Consider the following 21,273-nt stretch of genomic DNA (forward strand, 5'->3'; position numbering starts at 1 on the left):
GAACTGCAGGCCCGAGTTCATCACTAACAAATACTTGTAAGTCGCTGCTTCTGAAATGCGACACCAGCTCACATCGGACGAAACTGGATAAACGTTGCACCCCAACCCCTACGCCAATGCAATCCCCATGGACACTTGCTTCGAATTCGCAGTAAAACTCTAATTCAAAACCCATAACTCAAAAGATTTCATAGCATTACCCCCAAGAATTTTCGAAATGGACGCAATTCTGCCGATTATCGCCTTCTCGGTGATCGTCGGAGCTGTGATCGCACTTGTAATATTTGGGACCTATTTCCGGAAGAGGAAATCTGAAATCGAATCCATCAACAGGCCCGAAACCCTGAAAACGAACCCCAGACCCGCTTTGAAGCCATCGGCTGCCAAGAAACCCCACCACAAATCTCACTCCCATTCGCATGCAGCCGATAAAGTAAAGATCGAATTCCTTCTGCTTCTTTTCTGGTTCTATCGTACTGTTTATCTTAGGGTCTTAGAGAATTTGATCTCCTATTGTTTTGTATTATAACTGTAGGATGCTAATAAAAAGCATCACCCGTTGGATTTGAATACTTTGAAAGGGCACGGGGATGCTGTCACCAGTGTATCTTTTTCGCCTGATGCACGTAGCTTAGCAACTGGTAACTGTTTTGCTTTCAGTCTGCCCGTTATTGTTCTCGTTCTTGAGTATTATATTGGTCTCCAATCATGCTTGATAGCCTTTCTTCTGGTCATTTATCAATTGTTTACGATATAACCTACTGAACTAGTTCCTGGTTTAGTTTTCATTTTTAGTAACTCTGGTCATTAACTTGTACCATAATGGGTAGTATATATATTTCTGGATGTGGTTTATTCTTTTACTTGTTAATTGATTAGTCATGTTCAATTAGCATCTCAGTCAAAATCTGAATTTATTATGGTTATCCTGAAGTTTTTTAACACTGGTTGCGCAGCTTGCGGAGATGGTGTTGTCCGGGTTTTCAGGTTGGATGATGCTTCAAGCAAAAGCTTCAAGTACTAATCTCTGATTTCTCTTCTCCACCCCAGTTGTATTGCTGCAAGTGTTTCATTTCCGTGTTCTAATTGTTCCAATTATGTTTTATAGGTTTCTGAGAATCAACTTACCTGCTGGAGGTCATCCAACAGCAGTTGCTTTTGCCGGTGATGCGTCGTCTGTAGTAGTGGCTACCCAGGTACTCGCAGGCTCATCTTTATATATGTATGGAGAAGAAAAACCCAAAACAACTGGCGAGCAGAAGCAACAGAGCAAGCTCCCTCTTCCTGAAATCAAATGGGAACACCACAAAGTTCATGACAAGAGAGCCATCATAACTTTGGTCGGAACCAAGGCAACTTATGGCAGCGCTGATGGGAGTGCAATTATTGCGTCATGCTCAGAAGGTGCTTTTCTATTGCTGATAATCAGTTCTTGTATGGAGTTGAGCTTACATAAAACCTTCTAATATCATGACATTTTTCTTATTATATGTTATTTTCTTTCTTGTCTTTGCATAGGTATTATAAACTGTCGCACTTTCCCTGGTAGTTTAATAAGATGGTTCAGTGATTTGTTATTTTCTTTTTCTCTTTTTTAGTTTCTTTTGTTGCAATAGCATCTTCTCTCACTGCATGCTAAAGTTGGTGTTTGGAACTTGCGTGAAATTGGTGCATAGAGTTGCTAAATCTTTTTCCTTTGCATATGTTAATAATGTGTTTTTTTTCTGGCTGCTGTTATTTTCTAGTTCAATATATTGAAACTTAAAGCTGTCTAGTGAACAATTGCATTATTGTTCATAACGATATCTTTTTCCTCTTTTTGTTGAGAAAAGTGAAGGTTTGATGGATAAGAATCTGCAAGAAAACTAATTTCTCTCTCTTTTTGCTTCTCATGTTTCTTGCAGGCACTGATATTATACTCTGGCACGGAAAATCTGGAAAAGTATTGGGCCATACTGACACAAACCAGCTCAAAAATACAATGGCCACCATTTCTCCTAATGGTCGTTTCATTGCAGCGGCTGCCTTTACTGCTGATGTGAAGGTGACAGTCCTGTTCATGTGTTGAGTTAAATGACGTTTGACTGTTAGGAATCAGAGTGATTTCTATGCTCATGTGATGACTTTTTTTCTCAATAAGGTTTGAAACTGAAATAGATTAATATTAGAGGTGTCTATGAATTTTGCTATCTATGGCGCTTTTATATTTTACTGGAAAACATATTATCCTTGTAGAGAAACCGGCCCTTTATGAAAGAGTCTTATTAAACATTGAAAAGCTGACCCTCTATTGAAAGGTTCTTAAATTAAAAAAAACCACCATATATGAAACACTTCAATATTAGGGAACTTTTGTTTATATACAACAAAAGTATACAATGTATGAGGCTTAAATCAGGTTTAACTTTTATTTCCATCTGATAAATTTGTATGGGTATTTTCATGTTAACGAGCAAGCAAAAGGAAGTTATTGGGAAAATAATTGGTTTTTTTGTACTTGGTTAATCCTAAGTTAAGAACTTTTGTAACCAAGTTGATGCTTTTAGTTTCCTTTTCTATTCTCTGGAGAGGAGATGTTTTCTTCTTCTTGGTCGCCTGTGTGCCTAACCTCAATAATTTCAAATTTCTATCTTTCACTACTCAAATTTATTTAACAGGAATATTTGAATCATCTGTATTTCACTAATTATATTTGTTTTTATGAATAGATCTTATTGAATGACTGCGGAAGTTTACTGTACTACATATAATTTGGGAATACATTTTGCAATATCCACTTGTGTATTGCCTTATTACATTGAGTAATGTGATAGGATATACCAAGCCTTTTTCTACTCTTCCATCGAGGTCCGAACCCATTTTTCTCTTTATCTGATGGGTTAACACATTGCTCTTTGTACCTGAATTGACATACTGGTGATTAGATTTTTATGGTAAAATATCCTTAACTCAGGATTTTTTGGAATATGGCATTACTCTTCTCATAAAAGACATCCAATAACTTGTGAGAATGTATCTGGAATAGTTGTCCTAAGTTCAGTAGGCATCCATGTGTACCATTTTGGCAATTGAAAATTATTGAACTATGACGCCCTAGCTTCTACATTTATTGAAGAAAAATCTAAAAATATAAGTATTGTACTGGCAAGTTCCCCTTATTTAGTATCAACCAGCATACATTTACCTTTGATAGCCTTATTTTACAGGTTTGGGAAATTGTGTACTCGAAGGATGGTTCGGTGAAGGAGATTTTAAAGGTTATGCAGCTTAAAGGTCACAAGGTTGTGGTTACATGCATACTTTGTAATGCTATTTGTGCTTCTCGTTCTTCCGTCCTAGCTCATGTTGTATTGCAATTGTAATGACTTCATCCAGACTTGCGGTGCAGGGTGCTGTCTTTGTATGATTGTGTAAAGTATGAGATTTGTGCTAGATGTGTGCTAAATCCTACCCAGCCTCCTCTAGCTTTTTTTTGCACCTCTGATATCTCCTTTTGAGGTTTATGGGTTGCATAGACTTCAGAGTTAGTGTTTTGGTCAAGAATTCCAACTTCCATAAATAAATTTATCATAGTACTCCATTGAAATTCGAGTGGTGCAAACAAGAGCTCAAGGTCGCTTAAGTGGTACCTTTCCAGGCACATTGTGTATTTTTAAGTTCTATTATATGTTTGTTTCATTTCCAGTTTTTTCTGTTTTCGTTTGTCACAGCTTCATGTCTTCTTTTTTATTGGTAATTTTGTTTGGGTGTTTCATGAAACTTACCCTTATCAAGATAAAGAACCTGGGAGGAAAGATGTTCCCAACATCCAAACAAAGAGTTTGATGCCCATTATTAGAGTAGAACTTCTCTTTTGGAATGCGAGTAAACTCTGTTTCTTTATGGCTCTGGCAGGAGATCCTGACTCCAGTTACATTTTGTTCATTCTCGATTTATATTTTATCATATTTAAAAAAAAAATTGAGATTTACTTCCACATATTTGCATCATGATCAATCCTATTAATATGTCTGCTGCTTCTTCCAACTTCACCCTGTTTGTTCTACCTTAAGTTTTTGGTATGTATGATTTTCAGAGTGCAGTAACGTGGCTTTGCTTTACTCCAAATTCGGAAGAAATCATCACAGCCTCAAAGGATGGTTCAATAAGAATATGGAATATCAATGGTATGAATAGTTTGTGACTTTATTCTTACTTTGTTGAGTTATTCTGAATTTATGAATTAGATGAAGCTGATGGCAAGGACAGTTTATAAACTGGGATTTATAGTTGCATACCGGAAGTGTAATATACACTTTGGAAATGTATTATAGCAATCTGTGATAGTATTTGAGGTTAACTATTTCTTACTTGTAAGTGATAGAAACTAATAAACGAGGGACATAACCGCATCAATTCCCAGCTGCAAACATGAAATTGTTTAGAAATCTTAAACATATCTTACAACAAATGATCCTTTTTCACTGGGCATTAGTTGGCCATCAACACTAAATACTGTTGTTATCCCAAACTACTGCATCTATACTTCCTGTGATAATAGCATCGTATATTTTTGCTGACCTTTAGCTGTTTCATCATTCATGAAGTTCGATATCATCTAGATGAGGACCCTAAGACTTTGAAGGTGCTTCCCATACCACTTCATGATGCAAATGGCACTACTTTACACTATGATCGTATGAGTCTGTCGCCTGATGGGAAGATACTGGCAGCAACTCATGGTTCAACATTGCAGTGGCTGTGTGCTGAGACTGGAGAGGTTTTGGACACTGCTGAAAAAGCTCATGATGGTAAATCTGATTTTGTGAATTTCCTAGTGATTTTCTATGTATGTTGTACGACAGGTTTCCACCTGATCTTATGGATGGCAAAAAGGTGGGGGGGGCTGTAATTTTAGTGAAATCATAATAATAGAAGAACTTCATGTATGTTTGAGTTTTCTTCTCTCCTTCATCAATATATTCATCCAGGTCAAAGCGTGTTCTGCTGTTATACCCTAATATTCTCACTAAAATTAAGCTCCAGCAGATGGTGAACACCTAAATTTTGGTTATGTGTTGAATGGCTGGTATTGGTGTTGACAGCAAAGGACATCTGCAGAATATTGTTACTGGGCCTTATCCAGTCAGATTGATCTGGATTAAATTCAAAGCAAATATAGTCCTGATGTACACATTTGTCTCATGCAGCAAATAAACTGGGATTATGCATAGAACTGTCTTCAATTATCTGACATAAGCAAACTGTGATGCAGGTGATATCACGGATATGGCATGGGCGCCAACAACCATTCCTATGGGTAATTTGCTTTTACATTTCAATATGATGCTTGTCAAGCATTTCTTTGTTTTCTACTTTCAGTGCTTGCCAAGTATTTAATTATTTATTTTCTGGATTGGTGTAGGGTATTGGTGTAATGTCATTTTACCTTCGTGTTCTTTGTGATCAATTTACATATAAGACTCTAATTAATTTCTACAAAAATACATCTTTGGAACATTTCTAAATGCATTAACAACTCTAATGCATTCTTTTTGTCTTTCTGCAGAAAATAAAGAGTTGGCTGTTTTAGCCACGGCCAGCACTGACAAGAAAGTCAAGCTATGGGCAAGCCCGCCGTTGCATCCTTCCTGAGGAGAGTATCGGGAACAGGTTTAACCCATTGTGCATGAGATAGGGCTTCTGGTCAGAGTCAGTAAATTTCAAGGCGAGTTTGACATGGTTCTCTGGATGGAAAATTATCATGGGCGTAAAACCTCACTTATCTTCATACTTGCTAGAATTTTGTAGGCAAGAAAGTAAGTTGGGACAAAAATTCTCTGAGAAGTTTGAAAGAGAACCAGGTGGTCTTACTCCCTTCGGTTTTTTCCGGCAAAAAAAAAAAAACAGCAGAGCTAGTAATTTGGTTACTTTGAGAAATTTTTGGTCAGTGCTTCGGCTTTATCTTTTGTTTGTGCTGAGAAATGAGAGCACTTTTATAAGTTGTACTATTGGAATGAACTGATAGCATGGGTTCTTTAGGTTATCTTTAATATCTGGATTGGGATTTTGAACTGATATTCATATGTTTATCAACTTAGTTGACATTTACCATGTACTGGTATCTGGACTCTCAATACATTGCTTACTCATATAGGCTACAAAGTAAAATGTGTGGTGGATCTGGTCAAAGGCTTGCAGAAATTAACGGAAAAATGAAAGAGGAGGAGAATAAAAACCGGTAATGAGAATGGTGGTTTGGAATTTCTGCATAATGTTTAGTTTTAATTTTGTTTCATCTCCGAGATTGGACAATGTTTGTCCTGATTTGTTTTGAAAGTTTTGGTGGTGTTTTGAAATAGTACCTCATTTGTTTTTTATCAAAAATAAGTCTATGTTAATTATAGGCTCTACAACTAAAAAAAATTATATACATACTCATACATATATAAGTATATATAAAAGATACATAATTGACAATGAAGAGTAGTTTTTATCTCATACGAAACAACATCAAACATATCATATTTATTTCATATTATTTTCAAAAATAAACAAAAATATACACACTATCTCTAACACATATTTATTTATCTTTATTTTTCTCTTTTTATCTCCACAAAACACATCAAAATAAATTAAAATTAAAACCAAACATATGCTGATGTTTGGTCTTGTGAAATTCAATTACCAGAATAGGAAATGAAGGGATCCTTTGAAATTCGAAGAGGTAAATTAAAAGCGTACTATCAGAAAAAAGCAAGAGAAAAGAAGAAATGAACGCCCACCGTGGGGCTCGAACCCACGACCACAAGGTTAAGAGCCTTGCGCTCTACCGACTGAGCTAGACGGGCTTGTTGCTGTCATTTATTCCTACAATCAACCAGACATGTAAATAACTTTTGAAAATGAAGAAATGGAAAACATAAACGGACGGACTCCCGCCGTATCACATCTCTCCCCCCTATCTATCGATACATATATTATATTATATCATAATATACAATATATATGAAATATTCATTTAAATGGAATTTGAGGATCGAGAAGCTCTGACCGAAGCATCTTTCTCACACTAGGGTTTAAGGAGAGGAGCATCGGAGATACCAGCTTTTGTTAAACAAGGCCACTATTGCGACGATCCCTATTCTGGAATCTTCTACCCGCAACAATGACTTTCTGGGGTTAGCCTTTCTCCCTCAACCTCCTCTCTGCTGTTGTGTTTTACTGTGTTGTTCTACTATTTTTGTATAGCGTTCAGATCGCGTTGTCTGTTATTGTTTTCAGGTATTGAGGTAAAGCCCGGAAAGCCTATCACTCATTCTTGTGAAGAGGCTAGAGGAAGGCTCCGAATTTCACAGGTCTTCATTTATTTACCAGATAAAGCTAGTTGGTTTTGGTAATGTGGCATGCTTTGTTGCCTCTATCTTTGGTTCCCTATTAACTAACAAGTTTCTGGACATAATGCACATTGTATTCTCGTGAAAAGTTAATTTTGCTGCAAAGTGCTTTTGGTTTCTGAATAGTTCCTTTTTTTGTAGAGGAAAGCTTCCTGAGGGATTATGATTGGGAATGACAGTGATAAAAGAGAAATCCATTTACTGCTTATCTGTCGTTAAGTTTGATATTTGCATGTTAATTCTTACTAAATATTGTTGGTGTTATATTGATGTTGTCTATGCTGTGACTGACTCTTTAGGCGACTTTGGGAATTGGTCGAGCCACGACGAGGACTATAGTACAGTGTAATGTGGGTAACAGAAGTCCCGTCTTGCTCTGTGTATTGCTGCCCAACAAAACGGAGTCATGCCATTTAGACTTAGAATTTGATGAGGCGGTTGATGTGGTTTTTTCTGTTATCGGCCCACGAAGTGTCTTCCTCACTGGTTACTATGTCCATCAAAGTCGGCAGTCAAACCTCCAAAGTGATACGTATCCTTCGTGCCTGTTTATTCTCTTTAATTCTAGTGATCATCTAGACGTTGACGCCCTTCCTTTTACTACTCTAAATCATTTTCTTACTTCTTTTAGCCCAAATGCGAAAACTGCAAGTTTCCTTCACTGCCCATTTAATAACTTCAACATTTTCATTACAACTATATAGATATTCTTATATAGGAAAATACTTCCAATTCTTATTCTTGAGCTTTTATTTGGTTTGCATGTTCTGAATTTTCAGCTTCCTTTACACTGACTAAATAGAGAATCATATGGTGTGGATATTGAAAACACCCAGACAGAGGGATCTAGTTACTGTAGTGATGATGATAAGTATGATGACAGTTTTATTGATGATGATGAATTACAAGGTTCTCCCAAGTCTCCTGTTTTAAGCGACAAAGGTATGCTTCAGTTACATTTGGTGGTAATTCTATCTGTTATCACGATTGGATGCCATATTGAGATCTTAGATATAACTTGTTAAAGCTCTAGATACACGAGTTTCTGGTCGTTTTGGCTAAGTCATAAAATATCTTATGCTGAGAACCTCACTGTAATGCGGAAAGTGAAATATTCTAATGTAACATTAAAATCGTATTACCACACAATTTTAACTTTGCTTTTGAATAATTCTTCTGCTTGTTTATGGCATAGAGGTTTGGCTTTGTGTTTTGAACTTTCTTTCATTAAAGGAATAGATGAGGTTATGCTGGAAAATAATAAGCCGAAGGACAGAAAGGGTCGTGGGAAACAACTTAAGAAGAAATGCCGATTGATTGAATCAGATAATGATGTTAATTCACATGAAAGTGAAGATGAAGATGGCCACACTTTATCTGTATGTAAGAATAGAAGAGCCGACAAGACAGTTATGTCTGATGCTGAAGAAAAGATTGCTCGGGTATTGGTGGAAATGGGTGATGATGCAAAAGCTGATGCTGTATGTGGTAGCGAATCAAAGCAAATGGTTGATCCTCTAGATATTGATGGCATGCTAAAAAGGTAAAAAAAGCAATGTATTGTAAATTTTGTATTCACTTTTCTTAGGAGATTTTACTTCTATGTAGTCCTCTAACCTCTTGGATTTGAAGAACTTAGACAGTCTTCTTTAAGATTTTTTTATTCTTGAACTTTGGGAGATGTGACGTGTCAATTAGGTTTTTTTTTCATTTTTTATGATTGTATAACATGGTTTGATTTCCTCCACGAATTTGTATAGGGCGACAAGAACGTTCTTTGGTGATGGTGAAAGTTCTGAGGACAACAATGAAAAGAATAAACTTCCTGAGGAAGTGGAGACTCTTGAGGAAAATATTGTTTCCAATAAGGAGGCCTTAACTGGTGATACGGTTAATGAAAGCAATGGAGAAGATCAAATGCAATCCCTTGATATGTGAGTATCATATAACAATCTGCTATATGCCTACTTGATGCATCATATAAATTACTCTTACACGGTCTGACTTGCTACTTCATTTGCTGCTTTTACTGGGTTGTCCGGTCAGTGTAAAACCAAAAAAGAAAAGAAAAGAACGCTCTGTGAAGGAGGAGAAAACCTTTGAAGTTCAGACTGACAACAGGGAGCACAGTGCGGTCGGAGAGGATAGAGAGCATGAGGTTCAGGCCTCCACTGATCAGTAAGAATGTTACATGTTTGATCTGTTAATAATAATCAGTTGGTGCATCTTATGTTTGTATGGTAACAATAACTGTTTGCTTCATTGACAATTGTTAGTAGTAACCTTCATGAGCATTCATCTTATATCACATGCTCTAGCAGGGAAATCGATGCAAATGATTCAGTGAACACTCCAGAATTGGGCTCTGCAAATGGTCAAAAATCAAAGAAGAGAAAGAATGGAATTACGTTGGAAGAACCACATGCAGAAGGAATTGACGAAAAACGTCACTGTGTCCATAAGGATGATAATTTCGAGGAGGGTTCACTATGTATTGACACTAGGACAATGGATCTGCTAACTGCTAATAGAGAAAATGAGGAGCAACTGAGGTTGGAAGAAGCTTGTACAGAACAAATTGGCGCAACATATCAGAATAAACCTGAAGAGTATAAAACCGTCCAAGGTTTACAACTTGCTGACAGCATCCGAGAGGATCTATCAGCAGCTAACGGAGAATATCGGGAGCAACAGATTGATAAGTTAGTACTTGTCTGCCTTTTGATGGTTTATGATTTCTGTTATTTATTACTCCGCAACATATATCAAAGAGACTATGTGGGTGAGGGAGGAATGCTGGCCATTTCCTTTTAAATTTGAATATGGACAACCAGTGAACCAGCTGATTATTTTTCAGTTCATGGTTCCCTAAGCCTATCTTTTTACCAACATGGCTTTTTCTAGAACTCTTGAGAATCATTTCTGAGTTGTTTCAGACCTGTGTGCTTGCTGGCATTTTAAGGCAACCCAGCACCCATCTGTGATCAGTAATTTGATTATGGCTTGTGAACAAAGTAATGACCTCCAGTTTTAGCTTCCAATTCCTAATGCTCTGATTTTAAATGAAATTTCTACATGCAGCAATACCAGCACAAATCCTGAATTACTAGCAAATGATCATCAACCTGAGAAGAAGACTAAGAAAAAGATGAAGCAAACTCAAGGTGCGAGTGACTTGAATATGCATGTGTCTGAGCTGAAAGCAAATCAAGAGACGACGCTCATGAACTTTGAGGATCAGACTACAAATGCAGTGCCACTTCAAAAGAGGACCTTGTCAAATGGGTTGATTATTGAAGAGTTGGCAAGTGGACCACCAGGAGGAAAATTAGCTGCCCCTGGTAAAAAGGTATATTTTGTAAACCCATCCAGGGATAACTATATTGTCGTTGATAGATGTCACGTTTTAATTGAAATATTTATTATCATGCCGCTCACTACTGAATAGACAAATTTTGTATCAGGTCAAAATTTATTACACTGGCATGTTAAAAGAGACCTGGCATGTTTTTGACTCGAATGTTGGGAAAACTGCTTTCAAGTTCCGGTTAGGTACCAATTCCAGTCTTTTGCAATGTTCATGGCTCCAGCCTCCACCGTACCCCAGTTGTCTTCTTTTAGGTTCTTTGTTGATCTGTTTACTTACCATCATTTCCATCTGCTTTCAGGGGATGAAGAATTTATTGATGGATGGAATGTTGGTATTGAGGGTAGTTACTTCTGCAACTGATCCTTATTAGTATCGTTTCCTTGGCTTATTTTATGTGCACTCATTGCCCGTTGCCTACATCTATAACTATAGTCTTGCAAAATGATATGCCCAGGTATGCATGTTGGTGACAAGAGGAGGTTGATCATCCCACCTTCTATGGGGTACATGTTAAATCTTCCAAAAACATAAATTTCTGTCACCTCTCTCTCTCACTTAAAACAGTTTCTTGCAAATTTTCACACCACATATTAAGATTCTGACATTTTTTATGCAGTTTCGGAGATCACGGTGTGGAAAATAATGTCCCACCAAACTCATGGCTTGTTTATGATGTTGAATTGGTTGGTGTCCGCAGATGACATAGCTGTTTTGTCTGGCTTTGTTTTAACTTTCCTCTCATCTAATTGCCCTCGAAGTCCTGGAAGAAATGAGGATCAAAGCAAGATTTGTGAAACGGGGTATGAAGCTAAAGGTCCAGCTGATAATATATTTTGAATTGCAAAAGTTCTTTTCTTTTTTTTTTTTTTTCCTTTTATTGGAAATCGTTGGGGTGCAAGTATGCATAGAACTTGAATATTTGTAGAATACTATGAAGACCTGAGCAAAAAGTTCAGAAACAACCCGTGGAATTATTTTGAATTTGCAGTGTGAATCAATGTAGTGCATATGACATTCTGAATCTGCCCCTTTGACCTCTTTAGTCCTGCATGGCAGCTCTGTTACCCCCACCCAAGTACCATTTAAGTGGGGACTGTCTATTGATATCAATTTGCAGTTTGTTTAGTTTTGTGAAAAAATTGGTCCTTCAGGAAACTCAAGAACAAGATGAAATGAATGGAGATACCACTATTATCTGCTGGCCTGGTGTGGCAAAAATCATCATCATTGCAGATGCACAAGTGTGGGTTTAGCTGGCACTCTCAGGTTGTGTTTGAGCAACTCAGAAGGTTAAATACCTTGAGTTGTGCCACTAAATGGTTTTAGATATGTTTGTGAAGGTTTGATCATACGTATTTGGTGATTTGAATGGCTGTTGCTAGTGTCTTGTTGAGGAAATGTGGTTTGAGTTTGCAAGCTGCACTCGTGACATTTAGTAATTATTCTCTTAGCATACCACTGATATCATTCAGTTTCTTGACACAAATAAGTGCTGGTTCTTGTTTTTTTCTCTGGTATTTGTAAATCGCATTTTCCTTCATTGGTCCAAGGCGAGGGAGTTTAGAATTAAATTGGACAGTTGTAGAATCATTTATCTCCCTGCCATATGTGGATACTGATGGGATTTCAAGCAACTTTATGCACTCTTGTGAATTATACAAGATTAGCTATCCTGCTTCATTATAACTACATAGAATTGCAGTAACTATGCTCATGGAAATTTCAAGTATCGCCCTGTAACGATTAATAGTCCTTTTATGATAGCAAGATTGGCCATATACAACACAACTTTGAACTCTATACTTGAATACCAACATCTCTAGCATATCAGAAAATGGATATAAGATTTAAAAAAAAAGTTATGTGATAAATCAAAGTATGTGTTTCACATGTTTCACCAAATAATTAGTCGCCAACAGTATCAGGATCTTCATCTTATCTAGCGGATGCAATTGGTTCAGACAAGTTCCTTCAAAGGTCACAATATTCACAGATTTTGCACGTACACAAACATGCAATTGAGTCTCGGCTGAGCATCTGAACAAAACAGGATTGGATGAGAAGATTGAAGCTACTCTTCTTCGATTGTGAAGTCCTTCCATTGTTTACAGGTGGTGTCAAGATATGCTTACTTGGTTCTTGGGTTACCGGAACATTAATGACTTGACTGAAGAGTCTCTTCTGTGACCATCGAGCTGAGTCAAAAATTGTTACAACCGCCCGACATCGAGGGGTACTGTCTCAGGATCCTGCTCAGCCTTCGGCTCCTTTTTCACGGTTAAGAGTCTGGCTTCATGCTCTGGAACATCACTACATGAGAGGGAAAAAAGATATAGTACATAGATTACCATTTGTTTGGTCAAAGACTCAAAGATGAGGAACAGAGGAGTCAAAAAACACCATGAAGAAACAAAGAGAAGACATTGATACGGTCAGACCTCTCTGGTGCTTCATTCTTGCTTATTAACATCATCTCGTGTGACATCAAATATTCGGAAAAGCTACTGAGGTTTTTCTCTTGGCAGAATTTATGGAGATGATGCAAAAAATCATTGAACTGCTTCGGTTCCTGTAAAGTAAATTTTTTAGTGTGTTTGCATGTTGCCACACTTAACCGGTATTAACCAGCTCCACTAGATCATTTAATGAATTTGGCAGACAAAAAAAAAAGGAAAAAAAAAAACACTCATGCATAGAAAGAGCAAATAGCTGGGATGAAAGTTTACCTGCTCCAGAATGCAACCCTTGCGGAGAGCACCTAGACACTCCAGTGCTTTCTCATAGGTGTCTCCTTCAAAAGAGTTCTCAACTAGATCAAATATCTTGTCTTTCATGCTCTGAATAGCTTTTGTAATCCATTGTGGACTATCTCGACGAGATATCATGGCTTCAAAATCTTGAACAGGATTTGAATCCCCTATTTTTCCGACTTTTACGTTGGATGTATATTCAATAGCATCCATGGCTTGACCAACATCACTTACACCCTCTCCTTCCTCACTTGATCCAGAAGGTTTTTCTCTTAATACTCTTCGGGATGATTTTTTCAGCTGGGAGACAGACCAAGTAATGATATCACAATTCTGAAGGGATTTTATAAAGAAGAAACATGTTATGCAATGAGATTCATTGATGAATATAACCTTTGGATTCTCTTTGAGTTCAAATGACGTACGGAATTCCTCAATCACAGCTCTGTTTTGATAAAGAAGTTCGGCATCAGGTTCTGTTATCTTTCTGAGGGTCTCATCAAGTGGAGGGATAGCAGCATCTGGGTCCTTTGATTTCAGCTCAAGGGAACGATAATAACGCTGGAATTTTTGTAGAAAACAGTTAATTACAGGATATACGAAAAGTACATGTCAGAATTTTGGATAAGTGATGGCAGAAATAGAAGACGACGATTTACATGGTTCGGTCATATGAACTATGTCGACAAGACAATACCCAAAGGGCTAAATCATGTTATTCTCTCTTAGTTTGAGGATACAACCTTCAACTATTTATATAAGTGAATTACATATGCCGATAACAGAAAATGAAGGAAAATCTCTCCAAAATCAAATCATATAGATATCACAAGAAATAATTATATATTACTCTGATTTTACAGTTATTTGGAGAATCAATTCATAATTCAAATCACTGAAACTGTATTCTTGTTCTCCACCACCAATGAGTATTATTCACTCATATCCTGTTTTCATTTACAATTAACACCGAAATATCAATTATGTTAGACCCCCAAAATCAAGGGCAATTTTTGCTTCTTATGGATAAGAATCATCTCAGCCAAATGTCATTTCCAAATTGTACAGCCGATCTTCTAACATAAGTTTATATCACTTTTCGCAATAAAACTAACATTCATTAACATGCATAATCATCTTTGACAAAAGGATGAATCAAGGAAATAGCTAGCTCCAGTAACATTATCCTCTGTTCTCAGAAGTTCTTTATATTCAAGATTAAAATCCCACGTTAATTTAATGTTCGCTATTTGAAGATGGCTTTACAGCACTCCAGAAAGCCTCTGGAAACTGCCAGTGGGCATGGTGATTTTAAATGGCAGGTGATGACATGAGAAACAAGCAAACTAAGGGAGTCAAAGAATAATCAAGGCCAGATTTTGCTTAAGAGGCATCTGCACCATTCTGTTGATGGCTTTTCAATCCAGTAGTACGCGAAAATTGTCATAAGTAATTACCTCAAGAACAGGATTGGGTGTGAGGTTGGGTTGCAAGGCTTCCTCTTTGCCAGATGGAGCAAGCTCAAGCATTTGAACCAACTTATCTGCAGCCTGTTGCTGCTGTTCATTTGGCTGCACTGATGGAGGGAGATTGCTGAAAGATGGGAACTGGAACTCCCTCACGTCTTCAGCAAAAGGAAGCACATTGAAATAAAATGAATCTGGCTGCAAAATTAAGGATGAAAAAATTAATCAAATCATGCTAGAAAGTAGAAAGGGTCATTAAAATGCTTATTTCCAGTTACTTACAATATTATCTTTTTCTGATACATTAGGAGTTAGGACTCCCACAACAACATTTGCCTGTCCTTGTCTCCAAACACAGCGGATAATAGCTACTTTATCCATATCTTTCATTGCTCTTGCTAATGCTGAGACTGCGAGTGTGGCCTTTGTATTTCCAGGTTCAGCAATGAAGATGTTCACATCTCTCATATAATATTGTCTTTTGGGATACATAGTGATGGACACAACAAACTCTTCAATAACTCCATGAAATTAACTAACACCAAAATCATATGGGCGGCAAAGAGCACCAAGGTTTACCTCATGATATTTGAAACATCTGTAAAGCCTAGAAGCTTTACACCTTTCTCTGGTTTGAACTTCACAGCTTCCCACTCAGCAGATGATATAGGGACAACTTGAGGACCATAGCGGTAGCCTTTGATCCTTTGTTCAGGTGGTACAACTCTGTTTGGATCTTCAATACTCTTGTATTCATAATCAACCTTGATTTCATGAGTGGCAAACTTATCTGTTGGAGGTGCTTTATCAGAATACTTTTTCAAAGAGGGAAATTTCTCTTCAGATGTTTTCTTGTAGATCCATACCTAATCACAAAACGAAATAGAAGGGCGCATCAAATATGTCAACAGATCAAGGCATAATTGACAAAAAAAATCACCATTATCCTATGCAAATGTATTGATCAAGCAAACGTAAAAGCGATTAGCACTAAGAACAGCTACTGCACCAATTGGAACTCTAAACAGAGAAGTGTGGCATTGTAACACACCAAGCAGTACACACAAAGAGGCGCTATTTATTGAAACATTGAACAGTTGCAAATTAAACATTTTTCCTTTATAAGAACAACTTTTTGAATTTGTTATTTAGTATGGCATCAGAGAGATCCAAAATAAAATTGGGTTCAAGTTTCATCACCCTTCTCTAAAGAAATTTTAAGTGCATGTCTAAAGAAAAGATGCAGCCTAAAATGAGGAGTCATGTTCAAGAAGCAAAGGGTCTCCTTCGATGTTACTAGATGAGGCGGTAATTCAAAATGCTTTTGAGAAATCATTCTTCATCGGGTACAGTTCTCATGAGTCAAGACCCATATGACATCTTAACAAACACAGTTATAAGGACAAGGCCAGGAGTATAACCAATTTATCTTTAGGCCAAGCTTGAATGTTAAGAAGACAAACAAACTTTGACCTTAATGTTGTTAGTCCTCTTGCTATATAGCATAAGAATCCAAAAAAACAATATCTAAAACATGCATGGCATCCTGAGAGAATGCACTTGTAAGACAAATATCTGGTCCTTTTTATCAATCTCAACACTAAACTTCAAGATTATGAGTAAGAAATTTCATTGGCAAAGGTTAAGAACCAAAGGCAGGAGTCATCCCAAAAGTACGAAATTACTTGGGGTGTTGGGCACCCATCGTATGGGGAATACCCATCCACAATGTTAGACCATAGCACCAACTAACTAACTGAGGCCTCTGATAAGGGAAATAAGAACCCTCAGGGTATCATCATATGATGTGAAGTAGTGCAAATAACACAAAAACACAGGGTTCTTTTGTATAAGTATAAATTTGACAGTTGAAGGATCATTTAGTTTTTAGCACTGTTTGCTGGAGTCTCACCTTGATCTTCAGTTTGGAGCTCAGCTCAAAATCACCCCTGTATATAGTGACTGGCGATATGTTACGAGTTCTTAATGCACCTAAAAGTGAAGTTGCACTCTCAACATACACCTTCTTTGAAGAAGATCTGGTTGAAAATACATCTAAAAGGAAATCATTCTCTTTCACAATCTCCTTTCTCACACCCCAATCTTGGTTTGCTCTAATAATTATGCAATCCATCTTCATACCATGCGTCATCATCTGTGCAGCAACTGTGTTTACTTGATCCTCCTTTGATCCCTCATATGGATCTTTGATTGGAGTAAGTGCATTGGTGATGAGACATAAACGTTTCTTTCCCTTGTTAGTTGGCCCATACTTCTTAATCAGCATATCCATCCCAACAACAATTGCATCAAGAACTTCAACAAAGTTAAGGCCACAGGTGTTCATGAGATGAAAAAGATTAAAACAGCAGAACATCTAATTACCAAAGAAATCATTGCCTAAAGAACCACATATCAAGTGACCAACAGTATGGTCTACTCCAGACTGAAAAAGAAGGGCCATTCTCCATTAGAGATTGCAGCAACCCACTACTGACCCCATACTTATAGGAACATGATTCCTTCATTATCTGTCCAAACTATGAACTTTCTTCTACTGTTACTTTAACTTCAATACATTTTTCCAATGAAAAATATGCATCCAGCCGTAGTTTTTACCAAGATAACGGCGTGGAGAACAGGATTTCTTACTAAAGGGGAGGTGCTCTAGACTGCCAGCAAATCACAGGGTTTCTTCTTTCTCTTTTATTTTCTTTGTTGCTTTAGAGGAATAAGCCTCTGGAAACTGCTTAGATACATGCCTGGTGGTGGCAAAGTTTATCGCGGTGTGTTGACAAACATTACTTCACCATGTATAGATCTTACTTGATATCAGAACACATGCTCAGATTCTTCTTTAGAGTAAAAAAAATTGGTTAGTCTTTTAACCAGTTAGATACATTTCAAATATTGCAGAAACAGACGACCTGATTTAAGAGAGAACTCTGCCATCTGAAGGGACAAAGAAGTTGCCAAACACAAATAAAAGTGGTCAAAGGAAGAAGCTATCAATAAATATAGCTCAAAGCCCATATAAGAGCACATATTCTGAATATAAAACTTTAGCGGCCAAATCGGATACAGTCACCATGGGCACTTCCTCGAGGAAGTTGTTGTACAGCTTCAATGAGATCTCCATCTACAACCTTTACATCCCGCAAAACCATCACGTTTTCGTATCCACCCACTTCCACTGTCAAGTCATTTTTAGTATCTGAAATTTTCAACCACAAGTTGTTCATTACCTATCTCAAGTGAACATCAACAAAAGCAGTTAAGAATATAATCAAATTTATAATGGAAATCAGAAATGATGAAATTTGATTAATTAGAATGTTGGTGAAAAATAAAAATACTTTCAAATGTCTTCTGCACCCAGTAAAATGAATCTGTCACCATTTCACATATCATTTGTAGAGCACACATGTACTTAGCCAGTTAGCCACTCTGCTATAAATTAAAACTACAAACCAATTTCTGAACTGCTGTCATGACAATCCAGAGATTTCACTGCATCAGTTCAGAATACAATACCTGCAGTACCAAATACGACAACTCCCACTTCATCATACTTGTTGTAGATGAGCTGCATAAGTGAAGGCATGCAACATCAAAATCCGTTCACATTATTGCAGAAGCTCATAAGATTATACTGACTACTCTGGTGTTACAAATTTTCAGGCGCAAAACTTTGGTAGATGACAAGGACAGTAGTACAACTTGCAAGTTGTACAAGACTGTTAATTTGAATCTTTTCTACAAGCATAAAGTGCTCATTTAAAAGAAGCAGGAGTATTCAACTGAACATAATATTTACGTACCTTCTTTTGTACTAGCATAGAACAAACTTTTTCTATTTCCGGCAGCAGAGCATGCATAGATGGACCAACATCGAGCACCAGAACAAGGCCCTCCTGTTAAATAGAAAAAACAAAAACTTATCTTTCTTTTCCCCCGGAATCCCTGTGCATTTCTATGAGTTCATTGCTTTGTAAATGAAAATTTTTTCAGCATTCACACATACCAAAGACATCGAGTACAAATGCACCAACAACATAATCAAACCATGTAAAGGAAAATCACAGAAACTTCATGCAGGCTAACCCCATCAATATAGACATATAGATTGAGGAGGAAATTAGACAGACACCGCCAAAATTTGTTCAAGTAGGTTCAGATTATCAAACACAGCAATCTTGAGCGCATACAACGAAAAGGCATACACCTACTCCAGTAGAAGAAGACAAACTGCGGGGAAAATCACCTTATTTCGAGCCATTTCCTCCGAGAAAATTACAGAGATTGTGGTGGAAGTCTCGAGTAGAGAAAAAGAGGGGTTTAGCTTTTGAAAATATTAAATATATAGAGACAAGTGGTCAACGATGTCGTTTGGTGCTTCTTCAGTTATTCCGCGCGGGGTCAATCTGAATTTTATTAAATTACAATTTGGCCCCAAATCTTGCCAAAGAAATTTCTTTTGTGTTTTCTGTGGGTTTTCCCTTGTTGGAAACTTGCACAAGAAGAAGGCCTCTCACCTCATCTTCCTTGTATTACTACATTGCTATATTTTCTTTTTCTTTTTTTCCAAAAAAATAATTGTTCTTCTTGTTTTTTTCTATACTAGTATAATTTTTACAATTACTATCTTGATAGAATGGCAACCAACTACTAATATCGCTATAATTAGATTTATTATACGATGATACCACATTTGTTTTTTTATTATCAAGTTGTATATGCAAAATAATATATCCAAATAAAGCGTTTATTTTACGTTACAACAGGCCGAATTATAAAGTATTAATTATTCTTTGGGACATTGGGTTGAATAACTCAACCTACCTAAATAAATATAATAGAGGGTAGATTACAACGACCTCCCCTGAAGTTTGGCATAATTACGAATACCTTCTCATTGTTTGAAAAATTATAAATATCCCCTGATATTTAATGAAATTATATAATCCTTGGATGGGGTTATGAAATTATTAACTTTGCCCTTACTGTATTCTTTTATTTTTTTTTAAAAGAATTATAAACTTATAAAAAATCGAACTAGATGAATGAAAAGATCTTAAGAATTACAAAAAATTATCCAGTTAGTCCATAAAAAAAAATAAAATGTTTTTAAAACATAAATAAAATTATAATTTTAATCCACAAGAATATTTTAATTAATTTATCATAAAGAACAAATACAAACTTAACGAATTTGGTTAATTATTAGACAACGATTATAAAAAAATATTAATAATTTTTCAAACAACGAAAGATATTCGTAATTATGCCAAATTTTAGAGAAGATTGTTATAATTTATCTTATATTATAATTAACATAAGATTTAAAATTTCTATTCTTTTTTTATCATATCACCCAAATAACTCATAATACAGAATACAAATTACCTCTACTTTATGGCAAATAACAGACATGTGAGCTTTGACTAATGCGAAAGCCCTACTTACATGGTTACCATCATTCGGTTCAACGACACTTTTTGTGTTTGCCAAACCGAACTGATTGAAGGTGGAAGTTTCAGCCTTTGCTTACCCCAACACAAGATAACCGGAATCCTCCAGGTGAGAGAAAATAAGAGGTAGCGAAAAATAAAAATTACTCCACATGCTTAAATGGCCAGGAAGATATGAAGATGCCTTAGCATCGGAGTTCTATGCGTCGACACGACAGGATGACTGTTGCTTTGTTTCTAAGTGTTGCTTCTGGAAATAAGGTAAGAACCATTACAAGTTTCTTAAGATTAAAGGATTCAATTTTTTTGCCCCAAGAAATACCTGATTGCTCCTCGTATCCAAGGTTTGCGAGTTTAAACAACAGGGACTTAAATGCAAACACAGAAATTTGATTTTCCTCAAGAAATCACCGTACCATGAGAGGATAATTCACTAAGTAACAGGTAACTAATGTGTCCCAACAATGGGATAAATTATCGTCAAACAGGTACCCTAGCATTTTCGATCTCCCAAGGAAAGCAGGGGCACAAGGAACAGGAAACTGGATTTAGTCTTTCCTAAGTTCCATGTACTCACGACGTATTCCACTTGCATTCAAAATGACTATCTCCACCTTGTCTCCCTGTATAACAAACAGGAATTGTAAGAACGGGTAACCAGTGAAATGTTTCCACAGCCATAATTTGAACATCTAATATGATTCATGATGATACTTATAGGACATAAAATTTTGAAATACTATTTATCCACATTGGTGATGCTCATACAGTCAACTTTTCACAGAATATGGAGTCGCCGGGGGAGGGGGGGGGGGGGGGGTACATGGGGGGGGGGGG

The 21,273-nt window shown here is 36.7% G+C and overlaps 4 protein-coding genes and 1 non-coding gene across 9 annotated transcripts in view; 2 read left to right on the forward strand and 3 right to left on the reverse strand.

The window, feature by feature from the left end:
* Positions 1-6,103, forward strand: LOC105171324 (transducin beta-like protein 2; the record flags this gene model as incomplete). The annotated part of the gene is given in 10 exon segments (XM_011092398.2): positions 1-433; positions 536-641; positions 957-1,017; positions 1,109-1,404; positions 1,905-2,044; positions 3,207-3,281; positions 4,076-4,166; positions 4,587-4,790; positions 5,255-5,299; positions 5,549-6,103. Coding segments are annotated over 10 exon segments (1,320 nt in total). The 3' UTR covers positions 5,635-6,103.
* On the reverse strand, positions 6,761-6,833 carry TRNAK-CUU. Its single transcript has one exon. It is a non-coding gene; the product is annotated as a tRNA-Lys (tRNA).
* On the forward strand, positions 6,989-11,951 carry LOC105171353 (peptidyl-prolyl cis-trans isomerase FKBP43). Of its 3 annotated transcripts, none has more exons than XM_011092432.2 (13): positions 6,989-7,163; positions 7,267-7,340; positions 7,679-7,911; positions 8,182-8,321; positions 8,613-8,922; positions 9,140-9,313; positions 9,426-9,557; positions 9,698-10,081; positions 10,461-10,728; positions 10,844-10,931; positions 11,048-11,089; positions 11,204-11,252; positions 11,366-11,951. In XM_011092432.2, the coding sequence occupies exons 1-13, from the start codon at positions 7,151-7,153 to the stop codon at positions 11,448-11,450; spliced, it is 1,992 nt and encodes a 663-aa protein (XP_011090734.1). In that variant the 5' UTR covers positions 6,989-7,150; the 3' UTR covers positions 11,451-11,951. The 3 variants fall into 3 exon arrangements, with proteins under 3 accessions (XP_011090734.1, XP_011090742.1, XP_011090750.1); XM_011092440.2 differs by having other exon boundaries at positions 9,701-10,081; XM_011092448.2 differs by having other exon boundaries at positions 8,619-8,922.
* Positions 12,575-19,378, reverse strand: LOC105171334 (ATP-dependent DNA helicase 2 subunit KU80). Of its 3 annotated transcripts, XR_848571.2 has the most exons (13): positions 18,990-19,119; positions 18,787-18,879; positions 18,500-18,551; positions 18,048-18,179; positions 16,878-17,281; positions 15,545-15,831; positions 15,248-15,443; positions 14,957-15,163; positions 13,893-14,060; positions 13,476-13,799; positions 13,188-13,318; positions 12,882-13,059; positions 12,575-12,786 (listed from the first exon to the last, which is right to left on the reverse strand). XR_848571.2 is itself a non-coding variant. In XM_011092421.2 (12 exons), exons 1-12 carry the CDS (start codon positions 19,242-19,244, stop codon positions 12,960-12,962), a joined length of 2,109 nt encoding a protein of 702 aa, XP_011090723.1. In that variant the 5' UTR covers positions 19,245-19,378; the 3' UTR covers positions 12,575-12,959. The 3 variants fall into 3 exon arrangements, 2 of the variants coding, with proteins under 2 accessions (XP_011090723.1, XP_011090712.1); XM_011092421.2 differs by lacking the exon at positions 18,990-19,119 and adding an exon at positions 19,230-19,378 and having other exon boundaries at positions 12,575-13,059; XM_011092410.2 differs by having other exon boundaries at positions 12,575-13,059.
* The window catches only part of LOC105171379 (proteasome subunit beta type-1), a 3,549-nt gene continuing 3,013 nt past the window's right edge, over positions 20,738-21,273 (reverse strand). The window contains exon 7 of the mRNA XM_011092473.2: positions 20,738-21,059. Coding sequence (XP_011090775.1) covers positions 20,985-21,059 — 75 coding nt within the window. The 3' untranslated portion in view covers positions 20,738-20,984. The remainder of the gene's footprint in view (positions 21,060-21,273) is intronic.

This window comes from Sesamum indicum, linkage group LG1 (genome assembly GCF_000512975.1).
Source record: "Sesamum indicum cultivar Zhongzhi No. 13 linkage group LG1, S_indicum_v1.0, whole genome shotgun sequence".
Lineage (NCBI taxonomy): Eukaryota > Viridiplantae > Streptophyta > Magnoliopsida > Lamiales > Pedaliaceae > Sesamum > Sesamum indicum.

What these genes read in the sequence shown, in the direction of transcription:
- LOC105171353 (XM_011092432.2), top strand. An exon ending in GTTCAGGCCTCCACTGATCA is followed by an intron (nt 9,558 to 9,697) that starts GTAAGAATGTTA and finishes CACATGCTCTAG; the next exon opens with CAGGGAAATCGATGCAAATG. An exon ending in ATGGAATGTTGGTATTGAGG is followed by an intron (nt 11,090 to 11,203) that starts GTAGTTACTTCT and finishes TGATATGCCCAG; the next exon opens with GTATGCATGTTGGTGACAAG.
- LOC105171334 (XM_011092410.2), bottom strand. Translation starts at nt 19,022, where the DNA reads ATGTTGTTGGTGCATTTGTACTCGATGTCTTTG. An exon ending in GATGTTTCAAATATCATGAG is followed by an intron (nt 15,444 to 15,544) that starts GTAAACCTTGGT and finishes GTATCCCAAAAG; the next exon opens with ACAATATTATATGAGAGATG. An exon ending in TATCAGAAAAAGATAATATT is followed by an intron (nt 15,164 to 15,247) that starts GTAAGTAACTGG and finishes TTAATTTTGCAG; the next exon opens with CCAGATTCATTTTATTTCAA.